Below are 12,534 nucleotides of genomic sequence, written 5' to 3' on the forward strand. Positions count from 1 at the left end.
ACCATGTCATCAAAACCTCTGTTTAAGGTCAACAAACATTTAAAAAAAAAAAAAAAAAAAAACCTTCTGTAAACTGTTCTAGCATCTCCCTACTAATGTTTGTTGTGGTACACTTTGATGGTGGAAAACAACACGTACACACCCCAATCAATGTATGAAATTATCCGTTTTTTCCGTTCCCTTTCACCAGAGAACTGCTAAATAGCATCGAAATGGTATTGGCGTGTATTCATTACAATCCTATCCATTGATAAAATTGGAGAAGTGGGATCCGAGAGCTACCATAAGATGAATATAATTAGACAATCATCAAAGGAAGATTTGCCGGCAAAAGAGATGTAACTAGATAACCGTGTGTAAAACAAACAAAGATTGCCTTGTGCTCAAACAATTTCAGCGTCTTAGAAGTTGTAGTTCATATATATTAAAAAAGTTTCAAGACTGACTCATATGCCGAGGCTTTGTTACCGCCTTCAAATACACAAGTGGGAGTAACAGAACCCATGGGATTAGAAGCACATACAACATCAAATTTTTTTCCCCCGCTTGGAAAGATAAGAAAAGAAATAAAAATGGAATGAAGCCGTGAGATGCTGCAGCTTGCCTGACTCGGTCGACCTTCTGGACAGCCCAAAAACTGAATCAGAATCTGAATGTGGGTTCGACATCCATTGCCCAAGCAAACTTTGCAAGAAGGGACTTGTTGAAAATCTGACAAGGACCGAAAGATTCAGCAAAGGGAAATAATATCAGACCATGTTTTTTGTGCATTGCGCTGCAGTAGCATTGCTACCTATTGTTGTTCAAACAGTACTAAAAAGGAGGGAGTAAATGTTCACCTTCTCAATGGGAACTTCATGGCGCTTGCACCATGCGACTGATATCCTAGGGTCAAGATAGTTGATTTTTGATGTGCCCAATGCTACGGTCTTCAGGTCCTCTTTGATCTTCATATCAAGTTCCATCTTCTCTATCTTCACATTGGTCTGAGCAATCTTCTTCTCTATCCTGTAGATCAATGAATTAATAAAGCTGGCACTGCCCCAGGACAACAAGATAAATGCTACCGCTACTCCCAAGAGTAGGATTTTATGTCCTCTCCCTAGTCCATCCACCACCTATCTGCCATGGACCAAAACCAGACCAGTCCCCGCTTGGGCAGGTGGGCTCAAATGTACAAAAGGAATGGACATTCAAGAAAAGATTGAACAGTCCACATTCAACATAAACAGGGAATAACCTGATGGCTATACAAGTCTGATTTGCAGGCCACTGAGGAATGCATAGTCATGAACAGCCCAGATCTTGTGTGCCTGTGTAATATTGGTGTGTGGTGGGAAATCCGGACCGAAATCCTAATCCAGGGAGCTAGAACAGATCAGGCAAAACAACTCAAAAGCTCAGAGTGGCATGAGTTATATTACGCTTCTGGTGACAAGTTCTTCTTTGTCTTCCCATCTGCATCTCTCAGTGGGGGCTTCCCTTTCTTTGCCCGACTCAAATCCACTTTCAGTTCCTCTAGCACACTCTACACACCATGAAAATGATCCTTCAGTACAAACAGAAAAAATCTAACAAATACGGACCTTTCTTCCTTGCTATAATCTGGGAATGTTTGGATGTTGACAGTTCTCAGAGGGGAGGGCCGCGGCACAATGTACTTCTGTGAAATCATGGTTTAGAGCAAAATGGGACTCTCCGCTCTTTATTGCTCTTATGAATTCTGATCAGGGGCAGAAAAGCAGGGAAATGCTAGCCATCTTCAGATGGGTTCCATTTACCATGCTGTCCCAAAACCATACGTACAAAGTACACTGCAGAAACCCCATCCTCTAGATTCAGCTATACATCATCATCATCATCTAAGCCTTACCACAACTATCCCAACACTAATTTGCAGAATATTAATGCTTTGATCAAAGGCAACAGCAGCAACACATAATGCACTGCTGTGAAATCATAGTTTAGAGCAACCAAAAAGGACTCTCCCTTCTTTGTTTCACTTGTAATTAGGGGTGGAAAAACAACAGAAGCTAGCCAAGTTCATATGGGTTTCGTTTACCATGTTGCCCCAAAGCGAAACGCAAAGAGAACACACTATGGAAACCCCATGCATCCAGATTCAGATATACATTCAATCATTACTTTTATCATCATCTAAGCCTTATTGTAACTATCCAAACACTACATAAGAACATTAATGCTATAACCAGTGATGGAAAGGGCCACTTACCTTCAGCTCCGCCATCTTCTCACTCAATCTTGACATTTGTGCAGTGTGGGACTTAGAGACACTACGTTGATGATTGCATATGATTGCAACCTGCAGTGAAAATGAACCCAACAGCAGAGAACATATATCACATCCAGAACGGATACTGGACTAGTGACCAGAAAGAGCAACATTTAACAGCTGAGACAACACCCATGGCTACCTCTTTGTTTGCATGCTGATACACAGCAATCTTCTCTGCAACATTGCCATCTTTTGTTTCTTTGTTCAACTGTCAAATGGCACAATTAAATTTAGAGGGCTGAAAACATCTACAATGCATGGTATTATTAGCAGGCAGAGAGGTAAAAGGAGGGAATCCCATGCAACTATGGGCTTATTCGGAACCAAATATTTCCACATTTAACGAATTGAAAGGCCTCCCTAATGAACTAATTTCAGATATTCTCGCTCGGGGCATATTCCCACCCCATTTTACCATGTCATCCAAGGTGATAGAAGCATTGTATGTACGGAAGACTTTGGCTGTGAGGCCAGGCATCAGTTCCTTCAGATGAGCATTGAGTTTGCTCGTATCCAGCTTGTCAAAAAGATCATCACCATCCTTTTTTCCTGTTAAATGAAAAAGAAATGCATCAGTCCAGCATTTTGGATGAGATAACAAACAAAGACAACAAAGATATAAAGAAGGCCATGTGATCACCAGTTTGAAACTGTGAAATAGCTTTATACACGGGAAGTTCCACTTCAACTGTGTTGAAATATCTGATGGAATCTTTACCAAGGAAGTCGAACTGGATATCAAGGGGGGGAAAAAAAAGGATGACATGATTTTCGACCAAAGGAAATAAATTGCTAGCATTCACCCAGAGAAGAATTATAAAAAAGAACCCAGTTACCTGTAACTTATTTGGAGGAAGTAGTGTGACATTTTCGACTTTAAGAGTGCAGCAACCAACTGTATCAGCCTCATCATCATCCTGTGAAAGAATAACTAATTGTGAAGAGCACGTGGAGGTAACTCATCAAACACATTCTATGTACATACAAGCACTTAACTTCTATCAAATGAATGACTGTCGTGTTCAGGTGACAGAACTAAGAAACAACACTTGCATGCCTTAACTTCAACTTGTGCTAAAATTAAAAGGAAGATAAATAGAGAGCATGCATAAGGCGCTATGTTTGGACACACTACTTGTATGAATTGTACTAGTTAGTTCAGTTACATGAAAATGACCAAATTTTAAACATCTTCCTTAACATGCATATATGGTAAGTACGCTCCAAGGTGCAATCTGAGATTTGACTTGTAAAGATGGTTAACTGCAATTTGAGGGATACTTATTTGAATGTTAGGAAGCATCCTCATGATTTGTTTTTCCTCTGGATTGAACTGAATGTTCTCAATTCAACCAAACGCAACATTAAGTAATGGCCACAAGAGGCATAATATAGGAGTAACACGTTTGAGCAAACAGAATATGAAGGCAAGATAATCAAAGTGCCTCATATCCCCAAAAGGCCATAGACTACAATATGTAACATAAATTAAGCATGATAAAATGCATAACAATACAAAACTCAAATTACTTGGACAACAATTATACAGCAAAAAATGCAACTGCCAACGAATTATTCTCAGCATTCAAACTTTTCGTTAAGGTTTTCACACAATGGAAGCAATAGAGGCTTGAAATGGCAGTTAAAACTTTTGGACTTGGTTTCCTTGCCATTGGCCAAGGATGGTAATTCGAGGCATGGGGTTGCTTTTCTTGGTTATCCCTTCATGTGTTTGTGCATGTGAGTACGACAAAGGCATAATATTTTCTACTAAAGACCATGGTGTGCCGTAAAGGCCGTTACGTAAAGGTAACGGTGGCAACTGTTTCACGTTACAGGGTCATAACAGCCATAATAGCCGTTATGGAAAAAAATGACCCATAATTGCCGTTAACGGCACATTATGTCTCCTATAAAGGCCATAATAACCCCGTAATTGTTTGTTATGAGGAATATACAGGCTTTCCAAACTTTTTAATCAACATTACAGGGCAGATACATGTTTTTGGGATTATTTTTTTTTTTTTTTCAATAAAAAAAGAGACCATAACGGCCGTTACGACCCGTATCGTAAAGGTAACAGTGGTGGCCGTAACGGCCACCATTACCGTTACAGAACACCTTGCTGAAGACTGTCTAAACACCACCTCTCTAGCGAATACATCCACCTCCGTATTCCCCCACGCACGTGAGAGAACTCCACATAGCTGTGCAGATAACTGGATATCCCCCAGCCAGTCAGAAAGCCTCCAAAGAAAAAAACCCCTCGGAGTGTGCACGCTTTACCACATTCACCAAGTCACATATCACAACCATACAGCGCAGTTCTTAAAATCAGTCCAAATGGTTGTGAACACTACCTCATTCACATCTCAGCACGAAACTTGGGCCAGAGAAAGCCCTCGTGACAATTCCACAATCGTCCCAAATAATCCAACTCACAATGGGCCTCAATTGGATAATTCTTAAGATCACCATGCCTAACAAGGAGCATTCTTTTGCAGCCCACAGCATGCCCGATATCCTCCCTTATCTTTTCTACCACCTTTGATATGCCTGCGCCATTGTTCCTAAACAGACAAATCCATTCCTTCCACAAAAACATAAGGACAGCCCCTAAGCATGCATATCCACAGGATCTGCCAGGACACCATACCTACAAGCTTCCAAGAGTCCCACTATAGCTCCACGCAGAACAATAGACCCTAAACAAAACTATGAAACTGTCACTGAACGAAGAGATGACCCGCTACCTTTTTCTTGCAAAGGTGGCCGGTACCACTATGGTGTATAAATAAATAAGTTATGAAACTTACCCCTCAGGAAGATCCATGCACACGGAAAAACATGAATATATGAAATTTACACCTAGTTAGGCAGACCAAACCTTACCCCTCAGGAAGATCCATGCACACAGAAAAACATGAATAGATGAACCATAGGAGTATCATCAAATCATTCATCAAGTAGATTATCTATGACAATTTTGTCAATCATGAGCTTTCCTCTAATTTCTTTCGGCAGCTCCTCGTACATGAGAAAAGCCCATTTGACATATCAAGGTGGCCCTTTTAGCTCGAGCGTCTGCCAGCTTGCTGCTTTCCCTATATGCATGACCCAGCTTAACTCGGCGACAATATAATCCCGACTCTATTTCCCATAGACTGAACAAGGGAGATGCCAGCCTGAGTTAAGCCCGTCAGCAATACTTTTTGAATCGCTTTCTATTAACACAAACCTCAGCCCCAATTCAACACAAAAGCGAAGTTATCCACAATCACTCTTACTTCCATTGTGATGTAAGAGACCAGCTCATAATGGTGATAGAAAACAAAAATGAGTTTGCCACAATGGTTTCTGTGGCATCCACCACCATGCCCCCTTGCCCCAAATTTCCCTGCCACGACCCATCCACATTTATCTTGATCTAACCTTTGTCCAGCTTCCTCCATTTTGTTATAATGGGCTTTCTTGTTGAAATTGGATTTAGCTTGAACCACAGCACCTTGAACATTAATTTTTCTAGTAAGGGCATTCCTTTCCACATTTCATCATTCCTCCAATTTCCTGAATCCAAGTCTGCGCGAACAAAATAATTTGCATCACCAGCAGATTTTGGGCATCATATCTTCACCAGTGTTTTGAATAGCTCATAATGTAGCTTACGCCATGTAGTGTAGAGTAGCTATAGCTTAGTGCAGGTAAACAGCTTAACTACTGTGTAGTGTACACTACTTGATATGTAGTGTATGGCATAATGTAGTGTGCAGCGTAAGTCCCATACACTGTGTTTTTTTTTTTTTTTTTCATTTTAAGCTATCAAATCTTAAGTCTTTTGGTGTGTTTTCATTATGTCATCTAGGTTAACATAGTCCTTAACCTCCTCATCTATCTCTAATATTGTATATCTTCTGCCACATTGATTACTGGTTCAGCTCTCCTGGCCATGTATACCCGAATGAATCTACCCCATAAATCACAGGGGTTTATCATCGCTCAGCATATCTTCACCCTGAGGCTTTTCATATTATCTGCCAATCTTCTTACTCCCATCCCTCCAAACTTTGGAATACAAATTTTCTCCCAACACAGCCAATGTATTTTCTGTTTCCTTCTTGCTCTCCTCGGAAGAAGTTTGCAAATATTAATCCCACTCATGAACAACATATTTTATTTCAAACCCGCCTCCCTGTTGCTGATTTCTGCAGTAACAGTTGGAAAAGAGCTAAAGGCTTCAGCTTTAGTTAATGGAACACCAAGATGAGTCATCGTGAGGGAGCTTCTCTTTAATCTTGTTACCTCTTCAACCACTTTCATTCTGACCATAGATGCTTTTGAAGATAGAACTGCTTTTGCTGCTATTGACTTGCTGCTCAAAAGCCTTACAGTTTCTAACAAGAACATGATTAACCTGAAGCATCGATTTTGGTGCAGATGATAGTGTCATCTGCAAACAGAAGATGGGAGACAGTGGGATACCCCCAATGGAGATGGTAACAATGGCATGCACTGTGTACAAACGTTTTCTTCAACCAGCAGTGCAACGATTTTTTATTTTTTATTTTTGGAAAGATACTAGGATTTTATTAAGGAAAAAGGAAAACAAAAAAGACAGCGCTGAACCGCTGAGGTGGCGACCCAGCTAAATCCCCAAAAAAAGAAGATAACATCACTTGATCTTATCAATGATGGAGACCCATTCAGTAATGAACATTTTAGCCCCTTGGGACACACCCTCCACTGCCTTACTAACCCCTCTAAAGCATCTCGCATTCCTTTCTTCCCTCACCACCCACCAAATAGCAAGCAAGGAGATTCTCCAAAGGATTGTCCTTTCTTTTCCCAAGCACAAATCATGCCATGCTTTCAATAACTCACCAGCTCACCTCGGGAATGCCCACACCACTTTGAAATGAGATAATACGTCCCTCCAAATCAAACCAATGAAGCAGCAATGGATGAAGAGATGATCCACTGTTTCCTCATCCCCCATACAGCATAAGCAAATATTAGGAAGAATCACAACTCTTTTTCGCAGATTATCAACAATCAAAACCCTCCTACCTATCAACCAACCAGCAGTGCAATGCTTCCTCTGTGATTACGGAAATTCTCAGGGAGGACGGGTTTCCTTGCCGAAGACCCCTAGAAGATTAAAGTACCCAAATACTCGATTATTCACAATGATTGAGTATCAATAGTTTGACCAACATTTCTCCAACCCAATCCTTCACAAACCCAAACTTCAACAGTACATTTGAAATAAAGTCCCATTACATTCTATCATATCATATGCCTTTTCCATATCTAACTTGATGATAACATAACTCCCTTAGCTTTGAAATCCACTTGCCCAACCAACTCACATGGTCGAGAAAAATATTTTCCAATATATTTCTGTCCAATAAATGATGCTTTTTTCTGATATGATTCTTGGAAGAATAATGCTTTAACCTACATGCAATTATCATGGAGAATACTTGTATAGTCAGTTGCAAAGGCTAATTAGCCAAAATTTCACAAAAGAGCAAGGAGTTTCAACCTAAGGAATCAAGCTCATAAAAGAGCTAGAAATAGTATGGGGCACTGGGCATGCCAAAACCTAATCAAGGGCACATGCACATTATCTTCAATGATTTTCCAACACTCTATAAAGAAACATATCAAGAACCCATCCAGACCTAGTACGCGGCAATGTTTCAAATAGCGTTCGTCGCGTAGTAGTAGCGTACGCTACATAGTGTTGCCGTAGTGCTACGTAGCATAGTTAAATAGTGTAAGTCCCCTATAATGTACAGTACAAGGGTCGTAGCGTACACTACAACTATGTAGCGTGTAGCATTTGTAGCGTATGCTACAATTTATTTTATTTTTTTAAGTTTTGTTTTTTAAAATTTGTGTAAAACTCACATCATAAATATAATAAATAACAATAAAAATACAAAACCTTAAAAGTAAAGTTTAAACCAAACCTTTTTATGTTTACTTTCCCTTAAAATGGTGGTAATCCTTTGTTAAAGTTGGTGCAAAACTCACACACTAAAAAACCTTTAAAACTAAAAAGAAAATGTTTTGAAAGAGGGTTTTCAAAAACCCCTCTTCGTATAGATGACATATGTGTTGTACTTAATACTCTTGACTTATATATGTAGATTAGCTGCTGATAACTGATAATTAATAACTTGTTTGAACATGCTTATACTTGAAAAAATGAATATATATATATATATATAGAGAGAGAGAGAGAGAGAGAATCATTTGTTAGGCATTTTTCTATTTTTTGCTCTTTTTTTTACTATTTATCATACTTTTTCTATTTTTAAATTAAAAAATAGAATAGAAGTATTGCCACAAAGGGTAGAACGCTACGCAACACACTACCACTATTTAAAACATTGGTACGCAATCAACCATAATGCTAAATACGAAGATCTTCACTTCCTGCTCAGAGAAGCCAAAAGCATGACATTATCCTCTTCTGAGATTAAACATGTGATACAATCCTTAATGCCATCTATAGATGAGCACCAGACCGAAGAGAAACAACTAACCAAAATGATTTATGGCTTCTTGAGCAATTTCTGCTTGATCTTCCGACAATGAGCCTAGAAGAAAGTCTAATACTCCCTATGGATGAGTATTTTCTTCTCTTCAAAACAGAGATGCATGGAAGAACTTTGAATTCCTATCACCTTCCATTAGCCACTTATTCCTCACCATCTATTGCTAAAATATTTCTTCCAACAGTTGCCATTAGCAAGATTGATGTTTGCTTCCTCTACCACAACTGGATTGTTCTTTTTAATCATTTCAATTTCTGCTTGAAGTGCCTTTTCCTTTGCCTCTATAAATTTTTGGCAGATATTTCCAAACCTTATTCCAAGTTTTGAGGGCCTCTTAGGGCCTTTTGAGTGTTCAGTATATAGCCACAACTGTTGGCCCCAACGCATGCCTTGACAAATTTCCCATAACAAAAATCCAAGAAACCATCATGCTTCATCAACATTCTTTAAAATTTGAATGGCTTCAGAACCTTATCCGATTCACTGTTTAGTACAAAGAGAATGGGGGGTAATCAAAAGTGCTTTCAGAAGGTGATTCACCATGACATTTGGGAACTACATTAACCATTCGGATTTGCATGGCACTCTATCTTGCCTAGCCCAGATTCTTCCATTTCCTTCCTGATTGTTGCATCACATGAATTTGTCCCCATATCTGACCTCCATTAATCCCACCCCTGGAATGGAGTAATGGAATTCATTTACGGTATGTAGACAGGGGGATCTGACCCCTCAATTCTCATTATGACATTAAAGTCCCCACGGTATCCAAAAGCCATTCACAAACCTGGCAGTCTGAATTATTGATCCCATATATTCCATATTTCCATTTTGGTACAGTTTGCATAACCACTATCGAAATTAACGCTTTTACGGATACCCCCTCAAATCATCTATTTTTATTGATAATTTGCTCCAAGATCTTCAACACATTCACTTAAATCAAATCTGAAGCAAACACCGAAACCTTTCCACACGCTCACAGTTAGAGCAAAAGTTTGGAAATCCCAGCTTTTAACCAACCTTGATCATAAGCCCAAGATGGCTAAATAAGCACACCTTGTTTCTCTTCATCATGCTTCATATGACGAATCATGAGAGCATTTTCACACACCTAACATTCCATATGATCGCCCTGACCATTTGACAATATCTAGAGTTCATCAACCTCCTCACTTCATGCTACACTTTGGCAAAATGACCATAAAATAACTCCTGGATCTCTTGCTGACCACTTTCTCAGATCCCACTTCTTCATCTTCCTCCTCCTTCCCAGAATCAGAATATATGTCATCAATCCTACCCGCAATTGCGTTTCTGAGTGCTGCCTGTTTGGCAATCACCACAGATTTTCATTTAGTTTGGAACTGAACTCTCTAAGTTCCATTGCCATTCTAGCATCCACTCCAGCTTGCCCCATTCCATGTATAGGCTCAGACCACAGAGAAGCATCTGAAACTGATCTAAATTCCCTGTGATCCAACAATGGTGTGACAGCCCGTACTGGTGGCTGAATCCTGACTGTGACTGCTGAATTTTGGCCCACCAATTCCTGATTCTGCTGACTGATATCCTCAACATATTTTCAATTTTGTTGCACACCCTGGGACTTCTCTGAACCTTTTTTCCCCCTCGTCATGCTGATCCTGTTGCTCCACGTGATGACCTGTTGCACACACCCCATGCTGCTTCCCCTCAAGCACAAAAAGCAGAATGAGGTGTCAATAATAAGCACTTGATCAAGTCCCCCCACCCAACAAAAGGCCATAACCTGGTTTAAAGGAAGAGCTGCAACAGCAGGACTTCCAAGAAATCTCGCCCAAGCAAGCTTAACTGCAGAGTTCTGATGGGATCCAATGAACTAGCACTGGTACGGTCACAACCTTGTGTTTCCCTTTTTTTACTTTCTTCTTCTTCTTCTTCTTCTTCTTCTTTTTTTCTTTTTTTTTTTTTTTTTGAAATGTAACCTTGTGTTTCCCCTTGTTTGAGTGATTGCTGAAATATGATAATATTTATGTACTTATTTAATGCAAAAATGTAACATTAAGTATGCCATTGCAATGGATGGACATGCATGGGATCAATGCAGCATCGGCAGCCTGTGGCTGCAAAAGACTTCTCTTTTGACTTTCAAGGCTCGATGGATAAACCTGTTTGTTTTTCTTCATCAGAAAAGTTTGAAGGTATCAATCAAAGGTAAAGCACCAAAATAACAAGCAAAGACTGATCATCGGAGAAGCAAATAGAAAGAGAAATATATTGACATTGATAAAGGTGATGAGCAGCCTCATAGATAGCAACAGTCAACAAAAATTCATCAGACATCATTTTTAGAAAAAAAAAATGATAGTATAAGACAAATGCTTGCAAAAGCACGAAAGCTTCTGTACTAGCCACACAGTAAGGAAATGGCATAGGCATAGGTATATGCCCAGGAAGAGTGGTAAATGTCCTGTTGAATGTGTCATCATACCATGTGCTCAGAATCATGACCCACCCAAGCCCCAAGAAAAGAACATCTAAAGCCAAACACCAAGAAAAGAATTAAGGGTCCAAATATGGGCTCCAAAGGGAAAGGCCTAACATGATTGGGGGAAATAAGGTGGAATATATATGGAGTGCTAGAATGGAAACTACTGGATATGTCGCTGGACAAGCCCTCTTGGTAAGTGGTAATGAGCAGCTAACTTTTTGGCCATCCTGTAGTCTGCACCTGCTGCTACTAGAAAAGGCTAAAAATCATACAATCAACATATAGATTCTATATTCTGGCCTTGATTAACTGATACAAAGAAATATCACAACTCAGATTTTTTATTTTTTATTTTGAAAGGAAAATCGCACAACTCAGATGCAGACAGAAAATTTTCAATGATAACAATCTCTCGTCCAAAATCATGCTTGCCTGTGACTATTCTCTGAAACCAAAAAAAAAAAACATTAAAGAAGAGAATGAATTTTATAATCAGTGTAAGTAAAGCCATTGGAAGTTACCTTTTCATTGCCTGCCCTAAGAGCTAGCTTATCAATAAGGTAGGTAGCAACTGCTATTTGCCGCTTGCTGATGTCTTTACTCCCAAAATCCTTTGTGTATGTTGATCTAATGTCATCAATGTAATTCTGCAACCAAAATTGTAGGATAAAGGTATTAATGCGTGGCAAATTTTCCAGTATGTGGCAGAAATTGAAATGCACAGGCCAAACACAAAATCTTCACACAGACAACTTATGATGTATCATAGAAAATTACCTTCAACATCCTTGCCTTCTCATATTTCTCCTTGTCGCTTTGCCCTTTAAGGGAACTGCTAGCTGCAAGAAAAACATACTTGCTTTCTTTTGAATTGATTGGATCATTCCAAAATGCCAACCATGTGACAGTATTGTCGTGCTTTATTTCTTTCCACCTGCAAAAGGACCACGAAGTTATTGTAACAGTCAACAACCCCAATAGATTATCTAGCCATCTTGTGTAAATTGTTGGCATGCTTTTAAAGGAAAAGAAGTTACAGAACCTTTCACCAGGGATTGGACATTCTGGAATTGAAGCACCCTTTCCAATGTTTATTGTAATATCACTTGGGCGGATTCGTCTTTTCAGTTTCCCCATCTGGTACCATGGAAGTCCATGATAATCAACAGAAAATCCAAAATAAAACACAGAAAGTGAAAAGA

General features: G+C 39.4%; 1 protein-coding gene across 2 annotated transcripts in view; it reads right to left on the reverse strand.

Moving 5' to 3' along the window:
* Positions 1-320: 320 nt before the first annotated feature.
* LOC131219226 (DNA topoisomerase 1 beta-like) overlaps positions 321-12,534 on the reverse strand; it is a 31,758-nt gene continuing 19,544 nt past the window's right edge. For both annotated transcript variants that reach the window (XM_058214265.1, XM_058214267.1), the window contains 11 exons: positions 12,375-12,469; positions 12,110-12,266; positions 11,854-11,979; positions 3,133-3,213; positions 2,937-3,027; positions 2,712-2,845; positions 2,436-2,504; positions 2,234-2,323; positions 1,425-1,528; positions 840-1,008; positions 321-711 (listed from right to left, as the gene is read on the reverse strand). In XM_058214265.1, coding sequence (XP_058070248.1) covers positions 643-711; positions 840-1,008; positions 1,425-1,528; positions 2,234-2,323; positions 2,436-2,504; positions 2,712-2,845; positions 2,937-3,027; positions 3,133-3,213; positions 11,854-11,979; positions 12,110-12,266; positions 12,375-12,469 — 1,185 coding nt within the window. In that variant the 3' untranslated portion in view covers positions 321-642. The remainder of the gene's footprint in view (positions 712-839; positions 1,009-1,424; positions 1,529-2,233; positions 2,324-2,435; positions 2,505-2,711; positions 2,846-2,936; positions 3,028-3,132; positions 3,214-11,853; positions 11,980-12,109; positions 12,267-12,374; positions 12,470-12,534) is intronic.

The sequence above is a fragment of the Magnolia sinica genome, chromosome 11, assembly GCF_029962835.1.
Source record: "Magnolia sinica isolate HGM2019 chromosome 11, MsV1, whole genome shotgun sequence".
NCBI classification, from domain to species: domain Eukaryota; kingdom Viridiplantae; phylum Streptophyta; class Magnoliopsida; order Magnoliales; family Magnoliaceae; genus Magnolia; species Magnolia sinica.